This window comes from Aspergillus multicolor (genome assembly GCF_047715735.1).
Source record: "Aspergillus multicolor strain CBS 133.54 unplaced genomic scaffold BDW74scaffold_18, whole genome shotgun sequence".
Lineage (NCBI taxonomy): Eukaryota > Fungi > Ascomycota > Eurotiomycetes > Eurotiales > Aspergillaceae > Aspergillus > Aspergillus multicolor.
In genome coordinates, this window is record NW_027395969.1 from 465,234 (window position 1) to 489,336 (window position 24,103).

At 52.8% G+C, this 24,103-nt stretch overlaps 7 protein-coding genes across 7 annotated transcripts; 2 read left to right on the forward strand and 5 right to left on the reverse strand.

Annotated features, from left to right (window-relative positions):
* Positions 1 to 738: 738 nt before the first annotated feature.
* BDW74DRAFT_38356 (uncharacterized protein) lies at positions 739 to 1,900 on the reverse strand. The gene has a single exon (XM_073732653.1). The coding sequence runs from the start codon at positions 1,706 to 1,708 to the stop codon at positions 845 to 847; it is 864 nt and encodes a 287-aa protein (XP_073582426.1). The 5' UTR covers positions 1,709 to 1,900; the 3' UTR covers positions 739 to 844.
* Positions 1,901 to 4,237: 2,337 nt separating this feature from the next.
* Positions 4,238 to 5,806, reverse strand: BDW74DRAFT_156043 (uncharacterized protein). The gene is made up of 4 exons (XM_073724940.1): positions 5,093 to 5,806; positions 4,784 to 5,038; positions 4,638 to 4,718; positions 4,238 to 4,581 (listed from the first exon to the last, which is right to left on the reverse strand). The coding sequence occupies exons 1-2, from the start codon at positions 5,394 to 5,396 to the stop codon at positions 4,833 to 4,835; spliced, it is 510 nt and encodes a 169-aa protein (XP_073582427.1). The 5' UTR covers positions 5,397 to 5,806; the 3' UTR covers positions 4,238 to 4,581; positions 4,638 to 4,718; positions 4,784 to 4,832.
* A 42-nt stretch (positions 5,807 to 5,848) lies between these two features.
* On the reverse strand, positions 5,849 to 7,408 carry BDW74DRAFT_156045 (60S ribosomal protein eL19). Its single transcript, XM_073724941.1, has 4 exons — positions 7,351 to 7,408; positions 6,739 to 7,159; positions 5,936 to 6,660; positions 5,849 to 5,885 (listed from the first exon to the last, which is right to left on the reverse strand). Coding segments are annotated over exons 1-3 (573 nt in total). The 5' UTR covers positions 7,353 to 7,408; the 3' UTR covers positions 5,849 to 5,885; positions 5,936 to 6,510.
* Positions 7,409 to 7,726: 318 nt separating this feature from the next.
* BDW74DRAFT_156050 (putative translational activator) lies at positions 7,727 to 14,471 on the reverse strand (the record flags this gene model as incomplete). Its single annotated transcript, XM_073724942.1, has 8 exons — positions 7,727 to 8,389; positions 8,438 to 8,579; positions 8,629 to 8,917; positions 8,968 to 9,159; positions 9,208 to 13,032; positions 13,080 to 13,274; positions 13,323 to 14,290; positions 14,344 to 14,471. Coding segments are annotated over 8 exons (6,291 nt in total), but the record flags the coding sequence as incomplete, so codon positions are not given.
* A 227-nt stretch (positions 14,472 to 14,698) lies between these two features.
* BDW74DRAFT_156051 (uncharacterized protein) lies at positions 14,699 to 15,222 on the forward strand. The gene has a single exon (XM_073724943.1). It carries the CDS (start codon positions 14,840 to 14,842, stop codon positions 15,086 to 15,088), a length of 249 nt encoding a protein of 82 aa, XP_073582430.1. The 5' UTR covers positions 14,699 to 14,839; the 3' UTR covers positions 15,089 to 15,222.
* A 1,270-nt stretch (positions 15,223 to 16,492) lies between these two features.
* Positions 16,493 to 21,354, forward strand: BDW74DRAFT_186005 (putative ATP dependent RNA helicase; the record flags this gene model as incomplete). The annotated part of the gene is made up of 9 exons (XM_073731169.1): positions 16,493 to 17,234; positions 17,285 to 17,900; positions 17,957 to 18,844; positions 18,891 to 19,661; positions 19,710 to 19,851; positions 19,895 to 20,279; positions 20,344 to 20,557; positions 20,628 to 20,976; positions 21,061 to 21,354. The coding sequence occupies 9 exons, from the start codon at positions 16,493 to 16,495 to the stop codon at positions 21,262 to 21,264; spliced, it is 4,311 nt and encodes a 1,436-aa protein (XP_073582431.1). The 3' UTR covers positions 21,265 to 21,354.
* A 195-nt stretch (positions 21,355 to 21,549) lies between these two features.
* On the reverse strand, positions 21,550 to 23,685 carry BDW74DRAFT_186007 (NADPH cytochrome P450 oxidoreductase family protein; the record flags this gene model as incomplete). The annotated part of the gene is made up of 1 exon (XM_073731170.1): positions 21,550 to 23,685. One exon carries the CDS (start codon positions 23,683 to 23,685, stop codon positions 21,550 to 21,552), a length of 2,136 nt encoding a protein of 711 aa, XP_073582432.1.
* Positions 23,686 to 24,103: the final 418 nt, after the last annotated feature.

A 24,103-nucleotide genomic window follows, 5' to 3' on the forward strand; every position in this document is an offset into this window, starting at 1 on the left:
AGTTTGTTGATATGTCGAGCTAGACGTGTGCGGTAGCCCCATTTGTTATGAATTTTTGAATCGAGCTTCTAATAGTAGGCTCCAAGAAAAGACTTATTACCTACCTGTAGGTACGGCAAGAAAGCCCGAGTCTGCTCGAATATCGTGAGCGTATGCGCATGGCTAGCTCGTCGACTGACTTGCTGGTTAGCCATGACCGGCCTCTGGATCACCAAGCTCTGCTTTTGCTTGATGACACCGATAATTCTTTCTTGCGCAGGCCTGATATGATACCAAGAATTCCGAGGTTTTACGGAGCGTTTCGCGCCTGGGACCGAATGGTAATGGCCCATTCGCTGTCGGTGCGGAGTTTTTCTTTTTTAATTCTATTCTTTTTATTTTTTTATATTTGTTTGTATCTGTTTTTGTTCTTACTTCTCTTTTTTTTTAGATGAACTAGGTATTCGTCCAGGAAACTTTCATGGGACTGCTTTTGGTAAAGACATGGGCAGCTTTCTCGAAATCGGCGTCCAAGAGATGATAAACAAGCCATCAAATGTCTCAAGGCATGTTTCTGGGCAATCGTACTTGAGGATTCTCTGCGACGGAAAATCTGACTTTATCGTCAGGAGCACTCTGACGTATCATACGTAATCCGAGTGCTTGTCCTAGTGGTGGCTTTTTTATCATAGCTGTGCTTTGATGCAGGCTTTCCGAGCGTAGTAGGGAAAGGGACAACAGTCGTCATGTATCGTGAGCTGAACCTGCAGCCCTGAGACCAAGGAAGGAACACTAGGAATTATTTGCGTTGACATCGAAAATGAGATATGCGCGCGGACGTGGGTCTGTCTGTTTTCAAGCTCGACTACGCCATCGCGGGCTGATCCGGGAACATGAACCTGATATAGGCGAACTTCTCCATACCCAGGTTCCTGGGGTCGTCATCACGAGCATCCAGCCCAAGGGCAGGCCGTAGGCAACTTGGAGCGTGTATCATTGGTGCCGACACAGACCCATAGGATAGGCTGTTGCACGCTGCGCCGACTTGGTACAGACGGCGACCGGAAAAGGCCCTGATGTCGTAAAACCTGTAGGTTGCGAGAGGCATTGTGCGGCTTCGCTGGGGATCTCCTATTTTGTTTAACCATTTGGCTCGCGAGATATAGTATTCCAGCGCTGGTAGGTCATAAAGGACTAACTTGAAAACCGGCCAAGCACACCGCGCATGATATCTTTCAATTTCTGGATGGGGCAGAACCAGGGGCATGCGGGGAGAAGGCGTGGGAGCGTTAGTGTCAGAAGCTGTGAAAAGGGCCCGGCATCCAGTTAGACTTGAGATGCTGTGCCACTGCAGGAGGTCCTTGCTAAGGATTTGGTTATAGGGAAAGGTTGGGACCAGGGTATGGTATGCTTCATCTTGATGGCCGGGCCGAACGGCGGACGCCAGGCAAGGAAGTTGATGCAGATGTCCATGTTGGCCGGGCTTTGGGTCTATTTCCCGTGGGCTGCGACCTTTGTTTGCTGATGATGAGTGGTTTATGCAATTTAGAGACGGGCCCTGCCTGGCTTCGCTTCGTCTGTTCCCAGGGTTGGATAGAGGGGAGGTTGGTGTATGGTGTACGAAGCATTGAGGGGATTTCGGGCACGTTTCCAAGGACGACATGAATGCCTGCATGACATGTCTGAATCCTGGATGTATTCGTGGGCCCTTCGCCAATCCGGACGGCATAGAAGTGTAAACATAATACGAGGCCTGCGTCGAGTGGGATTTTCTGGAGTGCTGGCGGGAGTTGAGGTCATAGTCGTCATTTGATAGAAGATGTGATTCTGATTGCCGGAAGATGTGATCGAGGAATTCATACGACACCTCGCTGGGTCACATTGGCATCACGATGCTAAAAGATGGCAGGAATATTCTAGGCCCTTCCAAGGTTCCATCGCTTGGTTGTTTCGTGTAAAGAAGGCTTTGAAGGGGGAGCCCGACGCGCCGGAAGGCTGAATTTGCCCTCATCGGACATTTTATCGTCGACAACTTTGGTTGAAAATAAACTCTGGAGCACCAAAAGGGCAGGGGCCATGCTCCTGCAGCTTTCTAGTGGTACACCGCGTCCCCATCAGGACTGGTTGGATATGGCGCGCGAAGACTGAGTACGCAAGTAAGTACTGCCAACCACACCAGAGCACCTAAGTTGATATCGAACAAGTCTTTCATCAGGCAGGCAGAACGACGCGACAGGCGATGCCCATGTGCGCTGGGTAGCACCCGTAGCAGCAGGACCAGCATTTTTCGCATCGCGAATAGACCGTTCGTAACCGATTGGGCGCTGGGACAGAGAGCCACCGGGCATGTCTGGGACTGAATTCATAAGAAGCCCGCGGAGAGTAAGCGGCATGCTGCATTAGGTTCGTCTTCGGTAATCCAACCACCGAGGCATGTGCGGATAGAATATATGGCCTACTACCAAAGCTATTGTTGCCTCGTCCATTGCCTAAGACAAACTAGGTAGGTCGAATTGATTAGATGACGACATGTAGTGGTCGGATATGGATTGCTGACTGGGTAGAGGCTAGACAAACAGGGGCCGACCATGTGGAGCAGTAGATATTGCTTCTCATTTATCTTGAAGCTCGACGTGAGCACCACATATTATCAAGTATGGTATTGTCTGTGCCGCTAAGTGCCATGGACGCCGGGACATCAACGTGATTGTGGAAGTCCCAAATATAACTCGGCGTGTAGCACAATTCCATATAGGGACGGCAATAGTACCAGGACATTTTTGCTGCTTCGTGGATCCGCAAGGACCCCATCGCAGTTGCTCGAACCATTTCATGTCCTTGAAAGGTTTCTCGCGAACCCCGCCAGCCAAACTTGGGGTGGAGAGAGAATCTTTTGGTGGTATCCGTGTCGGTTGTCTTGGAAAATACGGTGGCTTTCATTTGAGCCAAAACCTTCGTGGAAAGGGAAAGGATGTCCTAGGCTCTTGGGCTGTTCGGACCCCTTTGACTGTCCAGGAGTCTTCGAACGAGGCATATCTTTGGGTTGCTTGGAGATACTCCTCCGTTCGATCCGAGCGACTTGGGCTGTTCGGGATTCTTAGGTTGTTTGGCGCTTTGGTTGGGCCCATTGCCGTGCCATACCATATGATAATCGACCGGTTCCCCGGGGCCAGTATGTAGGACTAACGCGGCCACCTGTTCGTAGCGTGTATTGTACGCGTAAGAAAGATAAAAGACATCTCATGAACATGTCCAAGACGCTGCACGTTTGCTGAGCCCGCAACCAGAGCCCTGGAAGCGAAGTGGTTGACCCGTAGCGTGTGTGGATTCTTGCACAGTGTCGGAGCTCTTTCTCAGCTCAGCAAGGAACCAGGCCCACGCCATCCGCGGGTGGAGTTTAAGTAAGGCGTGGACCGTTCGAATCGTCTTGGCCGAAGGGCGTGGTGTATTTTTCTGCCTTACATCGGTATCGTGCCTAACTATATCCGACATTCCCAGGAAACCCTGTATCTATTGGCCACTGCCTGCAGACCTTGTTCAGGGAGTTGTTCCGAAGGCCGCGTCTGTTTATCGCATGATGGTGGGTTGATATCAGGTCTTCACGCACATAGGTGCCGTAGGTTGGTTGCAATCACGGAGACCTGTCCGAGTCGATGAACATACATCAAGCACCGGACCTGACGTGACGGTTCAAGGTCTGCGTAGCCTCGTTGAGATGTGTGGTTGACGTGCGCATAGACTGGATTCTCGAGGAAAGGTATCAAGGTACCTAGGTAGCCTTTAGGGCACTTATCAGCGGGCCATTTTTAGTGTAAAACATAGGATAGTTAGTTTTAGACCCAGGTAAAGGAGGGGAGGAGGTAGGGATACCTTAATATAGATGGCTTACCACTGGTAAAGCATAATAGTTAATATAAGGTAGGTTTCTTCCATTCGTTCCAGTGCTCCTGTACATCGGAGCTAATTGCCTGGATTATATAGGAGGTTGACGAGGACCCCGCCTTTGGGGTAGGCATGCCTCTGGTCCGGCTGTCATGTCCTATATCTGACTAACATGTTCGTCGTAAGATATAGCTCTTATTATAACTTACGGTGCTGACACCGTCTGACATGGGGATATATTCCTTATTCTTGAAGTTGGGGAAGAAGATAAGGCATCTCCCTGATCGCGCTGGCGGAGCTGGATGATTGCTTGAAGACCTTTGTATGTGATGAGGCTTTTGTGGTCATTGGCCCTGATGAAACGGAGATCCGCCTCGGCGTGGCTTGAACCTCGTTAGGCAACCTACTTTCGCTGCGGTGCGGAGGCGTAGCTTACCTGAATTTGGATCAAGGATGGACGAGAAGGCAGCGAGCCAGCATTTGCCCGTCATGGAGATGGCGAATGACATATTGGGGCTGTCCGGACTACCCAGTGTACCGCGTTCAAATCCATCCTCGATTCTGGACTCCGCTCGGTACGCGGGCGTAATGTTTCTGGAATCTGGCGGCGTAAACCATGTCTCTTGGTCTCGGACTCGCATGGGATGTCCGGTCCTGATGGGAGTTGTTCATCGAAGTCCAGGCGAGTTGGGCGACAAGCCATAGAGCTTGCGTGAACGACTGGGCTGGGTGTCAGCAGATTCAGTTCTTAAGGTATATCGGAGGGAAGTACATACGAACTAGAGTAGACCCGCCATGCAGACAACTTTGGAACGAGCTAGGCATAATGCTCAATGCGCGACGTCATCAAAGGTTGACTAAAGTAAGCAGTTAGCCATTGAGTTTTCAAGCTGCAGATATGGGGCGAAGGTAGTATACTCACCAGCACGAGTCGCAGACCGCAGAGGTAGGTCAACGAATTGCAGGCATCCCTAGCATGGATTGTGGATGGGCTGGCTACCGGGATGGTTTGTTGGTCCATCGACATCATGGTGTTTCGGTGTGCATTGGCGTTTCATTGGATACTGGGTAATGGCTGAGGCATATCGTAGACCGGCATACGAATCCAGCCAAGGGGCCATTCTGGCATGAAGATGACATGCATGTGTCGTCGCAGTGTCTTGGAGAGTCGATGAGCCTGTGTGAGTAGTTAGCCATGGACTTCGAACGATGTAAGGGGTGGGATACTGACCAAGGTAGACTGACGAAGTAGAAGGTATATATAAGCCCAAGCATGAGTAAAAGAAGGGAGTACTAGGAACTATATAACTTATGCATAGGGTAGTTTTAAGAGAAAATATATACCAAGGTATATGGCCAAGGAGGAAGCGTAGTGTATGGTGGAGGTTGTGTCCAGACACAAATATATATATCGAAATAGGTATAGGTAAGCATAAATGGGTATAACATAAGCAATGTGCATAAATAATATAGATGTATAAAGTATAAGGTAGTATAAGAAGGTATAACTTATACCAAGTATAAGCAAGGGACATAAATATATATGAAGAAGGTATAAGGAAGACGAAGTACTAGTACCTATCGAAGGGTATAAAGATATAAGGCAAAGTATAAGGCACTATATAAGAGGCAGACTTATACTTAGTAGCATAAGATGAATACGAAGTATAAAGCCGAGTGGACTTAGAGAAAGAGAGAAGAGAGACTTATGCTCGATGGCATAATATATATACGAAGTATCGGACTTAGAGAAGAAGAGAAGAGAGACTTGTGCTCGAAGGTATAATGTAAATACTAAGGTATAACATCGATCGGACTTAGAGCAAAGAGAGAAGAGGAGGGAGGGATGAGAAAGGAAGATGAATTGTCGAGCTCTTCGGCGGCCCCCAGGGAGCTATTTATACCCCGAGCCAGGGGGCAGGAGTGACAGGATGCTGTTGATGGCGGTGGTGACGACGGCCTTGTTCACTGAGTTTGAGGCATTTTCGCCGCCTTGAATCACCGCGATGGTCACTTGAGCTCACCTGGGGCTTGTTAGTGAAGATATCTAGAGCTGGGCGGGACTTATCCTGACAATTCAATTGCGCGTGAAGGGGAATGTGACGAGCAACTCAGCGAACCCAGAGGCCAATATGAAGCCGGGGCGACAGGGAGATTTGCGAAGACGCCACGCGAGAAAGTACGCGCGAAGGACCTCGAGAGGTTGTACGCGATACAAAAGGACGGGGAACTACCGGCTGAAGAACGTTACGACATTATATTTTAGAGCGCGGACTTGCGGGCAGAGAAGACGGTAGAATGCAATCAATCCAAGTTGCCATATCACACACAAAGCGCCATGCCATTGATTTGTAGAAGAAATCCTTGTTCATATTTTTTCATTCCATTTTCCTCGTTTCCAAGTACCGTCTCCCCTCCCTCTATCCACTTATCACCAGAGAAAGAGAGAAGAAAGAAACGAGTTCTTTCCCCTGGTCCCGAACCCAGTCCCAGGGCATCCCGGATGCTTCAATCCCACCGAGCCGAACCAGGTATGTAGAAACAAGCGATGTGGTCGACCTGAAATGATATCTCTTGGGTTGATCGATTCCCCAGTTCAAACATCCGCACCGCCAAAGCCCAGCAACGAAGGAAACAAAATCAAAGCATTTACTCCTGCTCCTCGCCGATGAGAGCGTTGCGCTTGGCGTCGAGGCGCTCCTGTCGTCGCTCACGGAGAGCCTTGTTCTTGGCACGCTTAGCGTCCATCTCCTCCTTGAGGAGACGCTCACGGTGCCTCTCAGCCTTGGCCTTTTGGATCTGCAGAACCAGTCATGTCAGTCTACGTTCCACCCATGATTCATTTTCTGTTCCGCCACTCGTTTATCGGAGACTCACGTGTTCGATCAGGGCACGCTTGTGCTTGAAGGTGTTACCCTTGGAGAGGTGGTAGAGCTCGTGGTAGAGGTGCTTGTCGATCTTGCCGGCGGCACGGTAGCGGACGAGAAGACGGCGGAGAACACGCATGCGGCGCATCCAGAGAAGGCCGGAGGGCATACGGGCCTCCTTGGTACCCTTGCGCTTACCCAGGCCGCGGTGACGACCGATCCGGCGGGCCTCGTTGAGCTCACGGGCGCGAGAGCGGGAGTGCATGGTCACGGGCTTGCGGATGATGAGGCCATCCTTGACGAGCTTGCGGATGGTCTGGCGGGAGTTGGCGTTGGAGATTTCGCTCATCTCATTGGGGTCGAGCCAAATCTTGCGCTTGCCGCAGCCGACCACGGAGGCGGCGAGGCGCTTCTGGGTGCGAAGGTTGACCCTGTGGTGCGAGAAAAACACGCAGTCAGCATGAGGCCCTTCTCTCGAAAAATCCCTATCCGGCGGAACAAGACGAAAAACCATCGGTCGCAGCTGAACCACGCCCGGTGCGCAGGACACGGCGGAAACGTCCATCAAAAAGCAGTATTTCCTCCGCAGAAACAAAATATCGACTTCGGGAGATGAACTCACATCTTGATGTCGGCGTATCGACGGTCGTTGGCGGATGATGTTCGTTGCACTCGACAACGGTTTGAATTCCCAAAGTGAGGAGTTTGAGATCGGGGCGGGTGATTAGCTAAGCCACTGTGTTCTAAGCGAGTGCCTCCACTCTAGGGCTCATACCCCACGCTAGCCCGGATCCCGTCATCATGAGTCGAGGGACTTGGCAAGCCTAGGCGCCCTTAACTCTGCTAGTTACTCCGCATCGTCACATGGAGCTGTTAAACAGCTATTCAATCACCTTCAGACTTTCCTGGTTAATTCTGCTGGAATGCGTTCACTCCATAAGGTCGCATGTCGCTGGCGAACTTTTCGAGCCGCTCTACCGAATCACGTGCTGCCTATCTTATCGCATCGATAACGATCAACTTTTGAACTAGATATAGATTCCCCGGAAAACAAGGGTATAGATCTATCTATTACTCATGCACATCGTAGGCCAAGCATAGCAGAATCATTACTCGTCGCCAAAAGACCCCTCCAACTCGACCTTTCCAATACTCCACACCTCCTTTTCGTCCTCGACCTCGTCGTTCGACAGTCCCAGACCGCCCTGTCCACCTTCGGCCTCTCTCCGCTCACGCGCCTGTGTCGCCAAACGCATCGCAACTCGCTTGAAGTAGTCCGACATGCTCCGCTTAGGCCCAGGAGGCAGTTCCGCACCGAGTCCGGCCAAATACTTGTCGAACACCGCAGAGTCCGAGTCCACCACGGAGAAGATGGAGAGGAAGGCGGCTTCCGATGCCAGCTTGACGGGAATAACCATGTCGCGGACGCCGGCGAAGACTGGTGGCGCGAGAAGGGCAAGATGAGGTCGTGTTAGTTCCGGATGAAGTCTGCTGACCGTTCGGATCACGACCAGTGCCAGTCGCCGAGTGTCGGACGGCGTGCCGGGTTGGAGGCAGGGCGCCAAGGCTTCGAAGATGACCTTGTTGCTCTCGAAGCTATGCTGTTCCTCAAGCAGCAAGTACTTTCCTGCCGCGAGGACGCTGTTGTCGGAGATGAAGGGCTGTTCGCGTTAGCATGGCCCTTGTAGGCAGCATCGTAGAATACTTACATCCTTGTGCGTGAGACCCTGGCAGATCAAGCTCTGGGTCTCTGCCGCAAAGTTCTCCGTCAGGGAGACCGGCGACTCCACAAGGAGCGCATTTAGTCCCAGGATGGACGAATGCGAGAAGTTCGATGTGAGGACACGGCTCCTAGACGGCTGTTAGTCATTGCCACAAGACAGATCGGAGTCAAACGTACTTGATGAGTGGGCCAGCAGTAGCCGAAGGAAGAACCTTGACGAGTGCACCGAGCAACTTGGCGTTCGTAATGGCCACAGCGTCTGCGGATGTCAGTTTCTGCGAGCTCATGTTTGAGTGGTCTCTAAACATACCGGTCTGGTCGCTCGCATCGTCGTCGATCAGAGCGAGGAGGGAGTTCTTGGAAGCCTCGCTCATGCTCGCTCCAGCCTTGCCTACAACTTCCTGTAGAGCCTTCATCATGGCATTTCGCACGCCAACATCGGCGGTCTTTGTTCCCGTAATGAGTTCTGCGATCGGTCAGCATCATGTAACTCAAGAGATGGCGAAACTTTCGTACCTGCAATCAGCGGGTCAACACGCGGCGTCAGGGTGATCAGAATTCCAAGACCCTTGGCGGCCCTGTCACGCAAGGTTTCACTGGTCTGGTCGGCGAGACCTCGAGCAAAGGTTCGCTGAAGCTGCGGCAGGAAAGGCTTCACAGCTAGAGGAATCTTCTGCAGCAGCTTATTGAGTGTGAAGAAAATAGCACCTGTGACCGTGTCAGTTTAGTGACTAATTAGGTGAATTGATAGCCTACATTTGAGATCAACTGAGCGCTCAGACACCACACGAATAAGCGGACCAGTGATTTGAGTGACAAACAGCTTCAATGAGTTGGCAGCCGTACGGTCAATAAGGTCACCAAGTGCGAGAGCGGACTGAGTACGTTGCTCGACGCTGCCGTTCAGAAGACCCTGCAGGAAGATTGGCAGAATAGCAGTGATACCCTTTGGTAAGCTGAAACCTGGAAGGTCGGCTCCAGGAACTCCAACACCACGGAGGATTTGCCTGGTCGGCACGGACAGAACTTCCATTTCCTCCTTGCGCAGACGCGAAGTAAGCCCGGTGAGAGCGCCCCAGGCAGCCTTGACCACCTCCTTGTCGGAGTCGTCAAAGGAAATCAACAAGACGCGAATAAGGTCTTGGTAGTACCTGGAGAAGTCGATGTCCGCCTCAGAGAAGAACTTCTTGAGATGATCGGCCGCGCGGGTACGGCGGTGCTCGTCTTCGTGCTTAACCAAAGCCAGCATAACACTCATCATAACATTCAAGCCGTCAAACTCATCCACAGAAACGAGAATCGTACTGAATGCGTTGTCAAGCTCTTCTCGCAGCTCATCATCCTTGCACGTGATGATGTTGTCCATCAGCGTGTTCAGGATCGTGGGCAGGCGACGAGCCATGGCGGAACCAGCGACCTCCGCCAGAGACGCGAGTGCTCGGGCATTGAACGTGGAGATGGGCGAGGTGAGCAGAGTGGGAATGAGGTTGGGCAGGATGATGTTGGCACGCGTTTGCTCCGTGAGGAGAGTCAACAATGCTGACAATGCTTGCTCCGCATCTTCGTCGTTTCTCAACAAGAGCAGGAGATGAGGCAGAACCTGGTCCACGGCCTTCTTGCCCAGGATCTGCTGCAGAGCATCGAAGGCTTCAGCAGCTGCCTCCCGAACATCATCGTCGTAATCAACCAATGCCACGCGGACAATGGAGATGAGGATCTTCTCGTAATCCTCGAGGGCATCTGGGGAGGAAGATGTGATAATTTCCTTGAGAGCGATGCAGATACCTTGCTTGACATCCACATCTGGCGACGTTTGGAGGCCATCCTCCAGAGTAGGCAACAAAGTGGCGAGAACAGACTCTCCGGCCTTCTTGATAAGGTCTCCCAAGGCATTGCTGGCAATAACCTTTTGTTCCATGTTGGACGAGCCCAGGCGGCGGATAATGAGTTGAGACAAGGTAGGAACCATCTCTTTGAGGGTTCTCGGAGACGCGACAAGCGACTTCCAGACGCCCATTGCTGCCGTCTTGACGAGACCAGAAGTATCGCAGCGGCAGATGAACAGGGCGGAAAGGACCTTGTCTCTCCGCTCCTCTCCAAGCACCTCGAGCAGCGACTGTCCAGCCTGAGCAGCTTCCTCTTCCTCTTCTTCGGCATCGGCCTTGCCCGAAATACCCGTGATGCTGAAGAGCAGATCGCCAACCAATTCGACGGAACTCAATCTGATGCGGTAGCTATCATCCGCAAGACCGCGTTCAAGCTCAGGAAGAAGGAGATCGATAGCCTTGGAAGAGAAGTTCTTAACCAGCAAGCGACCGGCACGAAGAGATGTCTCACGAATCGAGTCGACATCGTCAGCCAAACCAGCCAAGATAGGCGGGATGATTCGGCCAAGGTAGGGCGCAAAGCTGTTTCCGAAGCACGCAGGCAAGTAAATAAAGAGAGTCATGAAGCCCTCGCGGATCGTGGCCTTGGCGCTGCTGACGTTCTGCAGAATGGTTGGCAGTGTCTCCTCGAGTCTGGTTGTACCCAGACCCGCCAAAACCTCGGAAAGAGCCTGAGCAGATCCCAAGCGATCGCCAGCTCCGGTATCCGACTTGAGGGTCGACATGAGGTTCGGGATAAGATCGGGAAGGGCATCTTCTCCGAGCTTCTCGATCAACGAACCAAGAGCCTTGGAGGCAGTCGCACGAGTGGTCGGCACAGGGTCGACGATAGCCAGGTTGAGCCCGGAAACAATAATAGGCAGGTGAGTGATAAGGTCCTTGCGCTCTGTAAGGTGAGCCAGACTGCCAATAATTTGGGCCGACTTTCGCTTTGTCGCTGACCTATCGCCAAGACCGCGCTCAAGGATGCGAACAACAAGAGCCAGAGACGGCGCGTCCAGGTAGTGGACGAATGACACCTTGATGAGTGAATCAAGGGCTTCGTCGGTAAACTTGGTGGGGTCGCTCAGAGCCTTCAGCAACACGTTGACCAGAGACTTGATCTCGGGGTTGCTGATGACTTCTCCGAATCGTTGAAGACTGCGATTTGCGGCATTGCGCACTTCCTTGTGGGTATCGTTCAGCACGACAGTTAGCGGAGGAATAATTTCAGGCAGGCTGACGGCAAGCTGCTGCGGGTCAAGGTAGGCCATGGCTCCGAGCAGATCACAGGCTCCCTTCTGACTACGCCACTGGGTATCGTCTAGACCTTCAAGCAGAGTAGGGAGAATCTGCTTGACGCCATAAGAGCTTAGGTTTGCGAAGCAGGCCTTTGCTGTATACAAACAGGCTTCCCGGACGTCAGCATTCGGGTCGCCAAAGCTGGCCAAGAGCTGCGGGACGACCTGGATAACGTATGGCTCGAATGTTCGCCCAAGGATAGTTGCAAACAATTCATACGCCATCAGAGCACCCAGTCTTTGGTGGGCCTCCTTCTTGTTCTCAGAAGCGTCCTGAAGATGAGGCATGATGCGGAATTCGCGCAGGGTGAAGACTCCCCGGCCCTTGGCAATACCTGCCAATCCATAAGCCGCACCACGTTGGGTTGCGTAACCCTTCGTTTGAAGGAGTTGCTCGAGCATCTCCTGGGCGTACTTTCCGCTCTGGCGCCCGGCAAGCCGGACTAAGGGCGGAAGGCAGTCGGAAACTGCGGACTGAACAGACTCGGATGGCGTTGGGAGGGTGGCGAGAAGTCTCTTGATGACCGTCTGCAGACGCGGATCATCCGACTTCAGGTGCTGAGCGAGAGATCCGTAGAGCACGACGACCGCCTCGTTCAAGAGATCAGATGTTTCGCTTCCTTTGTCTGATGTCTCCAGAGTTGTTTCCAAAAGCTTCATGAGCTCTTCCACCTTCTCTTGACCACGCGCGGCAATGACACCCTTGCCGCTCTCGGCCATTTGATCTCTCACCGCGCTGCTGCGGTCAATAAGCGGCCCTCGTTCGATCAAGAAGCGGAGGAAGGAAACGATCTGTTCGCCTTCGAATAGGTTTTGCATGGCTCCAAAAGCAAGAGCAATGCCGCTGCGTGACGCCCAGTGATCCGTACTGTCGACCTTCTTCGGCATACCATACTTGTCCTTCTCGGGCTCCTTGGGTCGAATTTCGAACTCGTATTTCGACTGAAGTTGAGAAATAATATCACCGAAAACTGAGCGGTCGGACTCAATAGCATGGGCCAGCGCGCGAGCCGCAGCCCCTCGGAGATTGGAGTCCTCGGAATCGAGGTAGGGAATGAGCTTTTTGTATGCGGTTTCGTCGATCTCCAGAGCGTTTTCTTCCCAGATGCTCTCAGCGACCTCGGCATTTTCTTCCGCTAGATCATGGCATTCAATCCAGATCTGCTCGGAAAAGTCCAGATCGGTCAAGTCGATCTCAGCATCAATGGCCTGAAGCACTGCCGACCGAACAGACGGTTCCGAGACGATAGTGCCCTTCAGGAGTACATTCACTTCGTCTTCGCTGATGTTCGGTGCGATGTACCTGCTGACATCGAACAGGGTATCCTTAATGAGCTTATAGTGCTGGGTGTATTTTTGCATCGCCGTTATCAACTGGTGGAGGATCTCTACTCGAGGCAAACGGTTATCGGTGACTAACGAGGGTCAGTGGAGTCTCGCTAATTTCAAGGGGAATACAAACATGAGCCTGAGTGGAAGGACATTATTTCAAGAGCAAGCAGTACCTGCTCACCCTCCTCTTCGCCTTTTTCCTCATCAATGCCGTTTTGGACCAGGATTGTGAACAAAAGGGGCAGGGCGTATGCCAGAGAGGAATTATCAAGAGGGCGCTGTTCAGAGGCGAAGCGCAAGCGATATAGAATCCTTGTAACCAGCTCTATCACTTCTTAGCATATGTAATCAGATAATACACCGATTAACTCACTTCCAAGAGGTTCTACCTCCATCTCAGGGGGAACAGAGCCCTTGCCTATGGCTCTAAGGGTTGCGACTCCGACAAATTGGCGCAGAGGGCCAAGGCGCATAGATACCTTCTCCGAACATTTGACGTAGGCACTTGAAACGACGTCGCCCGCGAACAGACCAGCTCCTGCCTTTGCGAGTGGCAGTAGTGATGCGAGGGCAGGGTTGATCCAGTCGTCTGCGTCAATAGCTGGTCCGGCGGCAAGCCCCTGGATAATTCCACAGCCCCGTTCGATTCTCTTCACCTCACGCAAAACGTCTTCGCGAATCTTGGCTTCCTTCGCCAGTTGAGCTTTCACCTTGGCTTGCTCGTCTGCAGTGAGTTTCTTCGGTTTCTCACCCTGCTTCTGAGCCAAGTGTGCCCGCATTTCCTCCTCCCACTTGAGGATATCGTAGTCTTTGGTGTTCTTGTCAAAGGCTTGCCTCGATTTTGTGTTCAGCACGTCTACAAACATGGTGCCTTCTGGAGTCTTGGCTATAGCAGCATCGGTAGGGGTGAAATGAGACACGCGCGAAACGTCCAGATCCTCCTTGACTTGCCCGACAAGGCGAGTGACCATGACATCAGGAGCCACAAAAGCCAAGTCACCAGCCGCAGCCCAAATAGCAGCGTCAATCTGCGGTACCTTTGACTGAATAGGATCCTCTTGCACTCGAATCAATTGATCCATACATTCACTGGGGTATTCACGAACAAGGTCACCAGGATCCGTGCCGGTCCTCAGGCAAAGGTCGATCCAAGAAACGTTGGGGATGGATTCGGGTCGAGCGAGGAGAAGCAAGCTGATGAGCTGGCTCTTGATAGCGGCAGAGGACTGCTCGGATGACTTTGAGTCTGGAGGAGCAGGGCAGATCGCCCTTGCAACCAGGTTGAGGAATCTTTGATGCTCAGGACCGGCGGACATGGGAGCAGACTCCTTCTCTCCTGTCCTGAAGGCCAGAATCCATGTCCAAAGTGCGTTAGTGATGACACGTTCCATTACACCGATTTTCGTCTTGTGCACACTGGACAGGGTTCGAGCAGCTTCATCGCGGAAACTATTGTGAAGTCCGGGCGCCGTGATGGCGTAAATGAAGGCCTCGCCCCAGGCAGTCTTGGCTTGTGCATCAGCGCTATCGAATTTTTCCACAGAGGTAACAGCAGCGAGAGTTCTGACAGCCCATTGCATCTCTGCCTGGGAAGCCAACTTGGAATAAGCCTTGGGGTTCAAGAGGAACGACGGCTTTGGCTGGAGAGCCATAGATTGTCCAACTGTATCTTCCCAGGCTGTCTTGTCGAAGGTCTCGAGCGCAGATAATCGTCCGCATAGGGCGAGGTACACGTAGGCTGTGAAAAGCGCTCCATTCTGCGCGGACGGCAAGGGGTTCGAGGATACTTCTTTGAAGATCTCCTTCAACTTGGCCAAAAACTTGGCCACGAAGGGTTCGATCTCAGAGCTCGCAAGGGTTGCAGGTTCAGCTTGCCAGATCGCCTGGCCGATGTTGAGCTGCCACAGTTTCCGGAAAGGAATCTTTTTGTCTGCGGCTCCCTTAACAATAGCATTGGCAACGTCGTCGCTAACCTTCACCTTCGACTGGATGAGCTGGGTAAGATGCTTGGAAAACGCCTTGATTTCTTGTTCCAGGGCAGCTTCATTGGACTCGCGCGTGAAGACCGGGACAAATCCTTGGACGATGTCCTTGGAGATATCAGACGTCGGAGAGACTGCTGAAAGTGCTTGGGCGTAAATAGCACGATGCTCCGGGCTGGTGATCTTGTTGCCTTTCAGGGGGGCGATAACCTCACCGGCAATCTTGACAAGAACACTCTCGGTCTTGGATTTGGATAGAAGCGACTCAAACGATTTCAGAGCACCTTGTCGAATAGCAGGGTTGTTCGACTTCATGCTAGACAGCAGGTGCTTCAGTAGGCGAGTGTGTAAAACGTCGGAAAGATCAATTTCCGAAGGCAGAGACGAGAAAAGCGATGGTACCAGTGCGCTAAATACCACCTCAGGAGACCGCAAGATGGCCTTCTCCAGTGGAAGGAGTATCTCCGTCGTGAGATCCGCGTCGGTAATGAAGGACTCGAAGAAGTCGGACAAGCCATTAGCAATGTGTGCAGGCGGCGCAGCTTTCGCCCCGACAAGCTCCTTGACGTAGTATGCAATAATGGTCTTCTTCTCCACTTCCAGGACGTCCTTCTTGCCGGGTAGGCGTGCGCAAACTCCGGAGATGACACCAATAAATGGCGCATTCTTCTGTCCATTGGTCGCATTGCTAGTGAGGCGCTGAACTGACTGCTTGATAGCATCGTCACCCCATGTGTCGGAGAAAACCGCACGCAGGGCGCGTCTTGTTACTCTCAGGGCAGACTTTTCTACCGCCGGTTTAGGGCAAGCAGCCAGACATGTCTCGAGCGCCCGGGCATCCAGGGCAATAATCGCCAACACCACGGGAAGCGGGGTTTCGGTGTTGCTCTTCAACGTTTGCAGGAGGATTGAGCACCATTCTAAAAGAACCAATGCGGACCCTGGATCCAGGCTAGACTTCGAGGTCTCCGTCTGCAACTCCGACACTAAGTATTTCAGATCGTCGGTCGGAACGGGCGCTTTGAGGAGAGAGCGGAGGCATTGTTGGGCGGCCTGGCGAGACGGGCGGTCAACATATCGCGGAATTGTCTTGAAGAGAAGCTCTAGGAGAGGCTGGCGGGAGTTTTCCGGTATATCGGACCCTGTGAAGACGAAGCACCAAGCACGCGGTCAGAATTGGGCTCCTGCCACGGAAGAGGGGCGGGCAATACCGATTTTCTCACGGAGATCACTGAGAACACGAGTCCTGCGCAAAGTCGAACTGGACAAGAGCACGACCCGCAGGCTCTCGAGATCTCCGGATTTCACCTGATCCCATGGAAAGTCGTCCATGTTAGGTGGCCGGGAGCATGTCGTTTCTTGCTCAGCGTTTGCTTGTGGTGGTGATGTTGTCATAAGAGTTTTCGACGGTTGTGTGGGGAAGACGAGCTTCGCCGCCTTCCGGCCTGCATCATTCACGCCCAATCCTCTTCTCTTGCAAGTGAGTCATTGTGATTCATATCTGAACAGCTAATAGTCTGAGAAGACGCTGAAGTCTCTATAGGCGCAGTAGCGCTGCATTATGCCGCCGAACAGCAAGAAAAAGAAGAAGCCCGCTGCGAACCCTGCCCGCGGCTTCGCAACAGTCTCCGTTCCCTCCAAAGTAAAGCCGATTGAGACACCAGAACCTGCATCGACCGCCGATTCGAAATCAGTATCCGAGAGTGATCGTCCAACGCCAGCCGAACCTACAAACCCTGCCCCGAGCACAAGCGAAGCCCCGTCTCTACAAAACTACACTCCGGAGGAACTAGAGCGACACTTGGAGGACGCCGAACTACAGATACTGGTGGAGAAGCATGCGGCCAAGTGCAAGAGCGACGCCGTTCGCCAAGCTGGGAAGCTAGAGATTGAACGGAGACTCCTCCGACAGCAGGCAGTTCCAGTGAACCATGTCGAGTGGCTTCCGTCCGATGTCGTGAGTTCTATACTTGCTCTGGCCGAGGCGGAGGAGCAGGGACTGAGCCCTCAGCCAGTGCGGGATAAACGAGCCGTCACGGAGGATGAACTATCTACGAAACTTTGGGTTCTGAAGGACACTCTGTTGAAGTTAGGTTTCCCCGATCACCGGGTTGAAGAGGCATTGAAGCATGTCCTGATATACTTTCCTGGAAACTTCACCATTACCAACCGTGACGTTGTCTGCAACCTGGAAGAAGCTCTCGAATGGCTTGCGATGCACTGCAGCCCCGAAGAACTGCCTCCTTATACTCAGACAAATGGCCAGCGCAAAGACGTGGATAAACATGTTTCCTGGATCTCCGGTAACCCTAGTGTTGGCGTCGCATGAAGCGCAAGCGCTAACATGCATCAGATCACGAATCATCAGGACAGTCTACACCTAAGAGTGTCGCAAGCAGCAAGTCGCAAAAGGCGAAACCTTTCATCAAAGAGATTATATCCGAACCAGATCCGTATGATTCGGACAGTTCTCTCGACCCGGACACGCTAGTTCCAAAGTACTTGGACCTGCAAACTCGGCTGTACAATCTCCGACCGGAAAGCTACGACAAGCCCAAGAAAGGCAAGAAAGGTCAGCCTGCTGGCGCAAGTGATGACCCTCAAGCACTGCGACTTCAGCGCAAGATAACGAGCATTGAGAATGACGTACTTTTTGACCGAAAAGAGGCGGAGTATCTTTGGAGGGATCAGCTCGATGAACTTAGAAAAGAGGCCGCCATATTTCGCCCGGCCGAAGCCAACACAGAAAAGAGCAAGGTCGAGAAAAACGAGCCTGAGCCGGAAACCGCACCAGTCTTGGATGATGAGGCTGGGGATCTCCTTGGAGACATGTTCCAGGATGAAGAGCCCACTCTAGAGCTAGGTGTCATCACAGAAGAGTTGAATAAAGTTTCGATCGCGACCAGGGACTTCGGCAAGTGGACAAGCCTCAGTCCTCGCCGTGTCCTAGAAGAGTCGTGCAAGGCACGGTATGCACATCTATCCCGTTCCTAACTCACCCCATGACTGATTCTGACTATTGCAGTGACTCCGGATGTAAGGTTACATACGAAGACGTCTCAACAGCATCACATCTGAATCGGATGGCGCTCGAGGTGAGGTGGTCAAAGCCGCAGGAAATGCCGCCTCCCTTTGCATATGATGCAGTCACACAGAAGTCTACATCGTATGCTACATTCGTCTCTATGGATAAAATAGCAACGCCAACTGCCCAGCAAGCCGAAGCATACGCATCCACCTTTGCCCTCTTCATCCTATTCCCTCAGAACTCGAAAGAAGGCAAAGCTTATTTGCGCCTTCCTGCAGCGTGGAGAGATCTCTGGACGGAATTTTCGAGTGCGAAGAAGGTGCAAGATGACGAGGCTGACAAGCAGATCGTCAAAGACTTGAGGAAGCTGATACAAGAGTACCACGGCGCATTCGAGGACGATGTCGTACTGTCTGACAACTTCCGCAAGAGAAACGGTACTCCAAGGAACCGATCCCCAGTCCGAGCGGGCGCAAAGGATCTTTTGGGATTCAATGAGCAGTTGGCGCGCATTTGGATGGAGAAGTCGTCTACGCCGGCTTTCCAATATATGGTCCAAGGCCGAATGAACCTACCGATTTGGGAGTTCAAGAACGAGATTCTTAGCACGCTCGACAGTCACCGTGCAGTCATCATCTGCAGTGAGACTGGAAGCGGTAAAAGTACACAGATCCCTTCGTTTATCCTTGAGCACGAGATGATGTCAGGCCGTCCCTGCAAGATCTATGTTACTGAGCCACGGCGTATCTCCGCTATTTCTCTCGCGCGCAGAGTAAGCGAGGAGTTGGGAGAGAGCAAGAACGACGTCGGAACGCCGCGCTCGTTGATCGGTTTCGCTGTTAGGCTAGAGAGCAAGGTCAGCCAAACAACAAGATTGGTGTTTGCGTATGTCGACTGACCCCGGTAAAAGAGGATAAGCTAACAGGAGCAGGACCACTGGAGTTGTGGTGCGGATGCTGGAACGCCCTGACGACTTCCAGGACATTACCCACGTCGTCCTGGATGAAGTACACGAGCGTTCCATCGACAGCGATTTTCTTCTTATTGTCCTCCGGCGGTTAATGCAAAAACGGCCGGATCTAAAGCTGATTCTCATGTCTGCGACGGTTGACGCTAACCGCTTTTCCACGTATCTCGGCGGTGTTCCCGTTTTGAATATCCCAGGACGGACGTTCCCGGTTGAAACAAAGTTCCTTGAGGATGCTGTAGAGCTTACGCAGTATCGCACGACCGAAAACGAAGCTAACGTAACTTATGAAGACGATGAAGACGATGTGGAATCCGGTCAGGGCAAGACCAGCGGGGTTGCGGGGACGCTGGAAAGCTATTCCAAGCAAACACGCGAAACGATTATGAACTTTGATGAATACCGACTCGACTACCAGCTGATCAAGAAGCTACTGATGAAACTTGCAACGACCCCAGATATGGAATACTATAGCAAAGCCATCCTGGTTTTTCTACCGGGTATGGCGGAAATCCGTCGGTTGAATGACGAGCTTCTGGCAGAGCCGACGTTCCAGCAAGGGTGGATTGTCCACGCTCTTCACTCGTCAATCGCTAGTGACGAGCAGGAGAAAGCATTCATAGTGCCTCCGGAGGGCATGCGGAAGATAGTCATTGCCACCAATATTGCAGAAACGGGTATCACGATTCCTGACATCACGGCTGTCATTGACGCGGGCAAGGAGAAGACCATGCGGTGAGTGCCATGACGACGTACAGATGAGGGAAAATGCTAATAAAGTAGATTTGATGAGCGACGCCAGCTATCCCGACTGGTAGAGGCGTTCATTTCGCGGGCAAATGCAAAACAGCGACGAGGTCGAGCCGGTCGTGTCCAAAGGGGTATTTGCTTCCATATGTTCACGAAGCATCGCCATGACAAACTCGTACGTCGACGTCCCCTTGTTTCCACAAATACTGACCGATTAGCTGGCCGAGCAACAAACCCCGGAAATGCTCCGACTCTCCCTTCAGGACCTCGTCCTCCGAGTCAAGATCTGCAAGCTCGGAGAGGTTGAGCCGACGCTCCTCGAAGCGCTAGACCCGCCATCCTCGAAGAATATCCGTCGGGCGATCGACGCACTCAAGGAAGTCAAAGCCCTGACAAGCACGGAGAACCTTACTCCGCTTGGACAACAGCTGGCCAAGCTCCCGCTAGACGTGTTTCTCGGCAAACTCATCATCCACGGCGCGTTCTTCAAGTGTCTCGATGCGGCGATCAGCATCGCTGCGATCCTGTCATGCAAGTCGCCGTTTGTGAATACCATAGGCTCGAACTCTCAGAAGGAGGCGGTTAGACTTGGGTTCCGACGGGGTACGTTACTCTTTCGACTCCTATCTACCTAGTTTGGAGGATCAAATCTAATGCGAGAGGGCAGGTGACTCGGACCTACTGACGGTGTACAACGCATACTGCGCGTGGAAACGCACCCGGAGCACACCTGGCGCCAACGAATACGCCTTCTGCCGGAAGAACTTCCTCAGCTCGCAGACTCTGCTGAACATCGAGGACGTCAAACTCCAGCTCATGGTCTCGATTGCTGACGCGGGGCTAATCTCGCTTGATGCGGGCCAGAAGGCTTCGATGAACCGGTACGTACTCTTCAACCCGCCCACCTCTAGACATCTTCTCAAATAAGAATAAAAACTAACAAGAAAAAAGCGTCCGCTCCACCCGCCAACGCCACTTCTTCGACACACCCCCAGCCTACGACACAAACAACGACAACGACACGCTCATCCAGTCCATCATCGCCTGGAGCTTCTACCCCAAGCTCCTAACGCGCGAGGGTAAAGGGTGGCGCAACATCGCCAATAACCAATCCGTCACGCTGCACCCGACATCAGTGAACAGGGTGCCCTCTGCGTCGTCGGAGAAGCCGCAGAGCGCCAGCCAGTACGTGAGCTACTACCACATCATGCAAGGGCGGAATCGCAACTACAATGCCTTTGAGACGACGGTGGTCGAGGACTGGGCTGTGTCTGTGCTTTGTGGGGAGGCGGATTTTAAGGTACGTCCTACTTTGCCCTGTCTCACTCGAATCTTTCTCTTCCCCCATCTCCCATTCGTATCGTAAGCTAATACATGCGTGTAGATGTACCCCGGCATCCTCTCAATCGACACAAACCGCCTGCGCTTCTCCCTCCGCGACTGGAAGTCCATGCTCGCGATGAAGATGCTTGCCACGCGCATCCGCGAGATCCTTGCGGGCCACTTCCGCGATCCGCAGGTGCCGCTCTCGTATAAGCAGCAGAAGTGGATGGAGATCTGGCAGGGGATTTGGGCGGCGAGGGTATAGAATCTATAAGGAGATCAGTTATACATAGATAGAGGAAGAAAAGTATTAGAGAAGATTTTGAGATTATTGTGGCTTTACGCTGCAGTCTACGTATAAGCCTCCACGATGGGGTGGGCGTCTAGAACCCGTTTGGTGAGACTGAAAGCATTGTATGTATATCGAGAGTAGGAGAAAGGCAGAGTCATCTAGATCTAAGCAACACCAAAGACAATCCTTCATATCGATCTACCAAACAAGACAATCCTGCATTCTAAATCTAGAACAACCAGCATCCCAAGAGAAAAATCACCCCCAAACATCCTCCTGCCACTTATTCCTCCTCTTCAACCCCCTAACCCACTCTTCCGCCTCCCTCTCAGTCCAGCCCTCCTCCATCTCCGCCAAAAACGCCGTAACCCTCCTCTCAACCTCCCTCGCCATCCCCGCCCTTCCACAAATATACAGATTCCCCCTGTTGGCAAGCAGCATCTCCCTCACCTGCTGCTTATACTGCAGCACACGGTCCTGGACATACGCCCTCTCATCTGCCGGTTCATACCGCGAAAACGCCGTGACAATGGTAAGTTTCCCACCGAATACGCCCTCCATTTCTTCCAACTCGTCTTTGTAGATGTAGTCTTCGGTTGGAGAGCGGCAGCCGAAGAAGAGCAGCATGGGGCCGACGTCGCGGCCGATCTTGAGGAGTTGGCGGCGCTCGGCGAGGAAGGCGCGGATTGGGGCCAGGCCTGTGCCGGCTGCGATGAGGAGGAGGGGGGTTGTCTGGAGGCGGGGGAGTTTGAAGGGGGAGCGGCGGAGGTGGGCGAGGATCTTTTTCTTCCTGTTTTCTGAGAAGGATGTGGTGTCCGAGGTGAGTGGGAGTAGGGTGTTTGTGTATGTTGAAAGGATCGTGTTCTTGAGGGGCTCGGCTTGCGGGCTATCGGCGAGGGAGAGGAGGTATGTTGATGTGAGGCCTGGGATTGAGACGGCGGTGTTGTCAGGTAAAGGTGTGGAGAGGACGAGGACCGTGAGGGAGATCTTTCGGGGTGAGACCACGCTGCTACTGGAGATGGAGTAGAAGCGGGGTTGGAGGGGTGGTAGGGTTTCGAGGATATATGTGAGGGGAAGGGAGGTCCATTGCTGACCCTCCTGGGTAGAGGCAGAGAGAACTCGAGCAAGTGTGAGGTGGTTGCAGCGAGTAAACTCCGCGTAAGCTTCCTTGTTGTTGGCCAGCTCTGTCAGGAAGGCCTTTGCCTCGTTTGTAGGAGCGAACGGGGCTAGGGTAGCCAGGATATCGCGGGACAGCTGGGCGGTGATTTCGAGGTAGTGGCGGAGGAGGACGAGGAGGGTCGTTGGACTGGGAACCTTCTTTGCGATGTCTTCAACGTCTGCGCCTTCGATGCTGGCAATTGAGATGGGCGTCTCAGCTTCGTGCGTGCGCCCGAGCTTGTGTAAGAGCAGGTTGACTTCTTCATCGGGGTTCGACGGCCAGACAGCAAGGTGGTCGCCCGTTTTGTAGACCACATCGGGCGTAGAGGAGATATCCAAGTCAATGTGTAAGCAGTGCCTGTCGGAGGCAGGTTCGAAGAGCTGCCTAATCCCAGAGATGGGAATGGGAACAGGGTTCGGCGAATGTCGTGGCTCGCCGCGGTGAAGGGCAGACGGCTCAATAGTCTCATCCGTCTTGATGGATATGGTAGGCTGGTAAACGAGCTCCGACTGCGTGAAGCCTAGACTCTCACGGAAGAAGGCGAACAGCGTCTCCTTCCACGAGATGAAGTCTTCCTGCGTTGAGCCGGTGGCATCGTTTGCCCTCGACACAGGAAGCAGCGCATTGGCGCCATGGTCGTCAAGGACTTCCACGACACGATCAATGACGCGGTTATAGAACTTGTAATTTGAGTTGCCGAGCCCAAAGGCAAAGTACCGCAACCCGGAAAACTGCTTCTGCTTCTTCTCTGCGCTCCGGTCGTTGCTGTTCAGCCAGTCCCAGAACTCGACTGTGTTGTCGGCTGGATCTCCGTCGCCGTATGTGGAGAGAATGAAGATGGCCAGCTTCGACGATGGGATCTCGGCGACTGAGGCGGGATCATAGTCGCTCAAGTCTGCTGTGAGCGTGTCCTGTCCGAATCGCAGGGTGATCTCCCTGGCAAGTCTATGGGCGAAGGACTCTGCGGTGCCAGATTGGGAGCCCCAGAAGACGACGATGGGTGAATTGGTCTCCTCCAGTCTGCGGGCAATATTCCGCGTCTGTTGGTTATTGTTTGCGGCAGCGCCATTGCCTTTCCCTAGTTGGGGACGCTCATAAAGAAGATGTCTGTAGGGGTCTGGCTGGTCCCAGAGGATGCCGCGAGCGAGGAATGTGGCTCCGACGAGGGAGAGGAAGGTCAGGGCGACGTAGTCGGTGGTGTTGGGCTGGGTCTGGAGGGTGAGAAGGGACGCCATCTTGTCGTTTCCTGTGCTTTTTTGTCAGTTTTCGTTGTCGAACAACCATCTTTATACCTTGTGGTAGTATACAGTGTCATCAGAGAAGGGGAATATTTCCCGAATGGAACGCGGGAGAGGGAATGCGGGGGACGACAGAGGGAAATTTGGCCCGCTTGCCAGTTGCCACGGGGTCGGCTACTCCATATTCGCCATGACTCGGGTTCGCAGCTGTCTCAGTTGATGGATCCAGAATCTGCTGCGTCGGGGTCTGTGACGTCGGCTGTTGGAGACTGGAACTATCAAACTTGAAGCCCCTCGACGCCATGGTGGCTGCTATTATTGGCATGGCCACGCGGAAGCTCATACTCTATTGAATTTCGGTTATTGTTGAGGAACCCAGGGTTGCTCGATACCTTTCCATGGAATCAGCTTAACT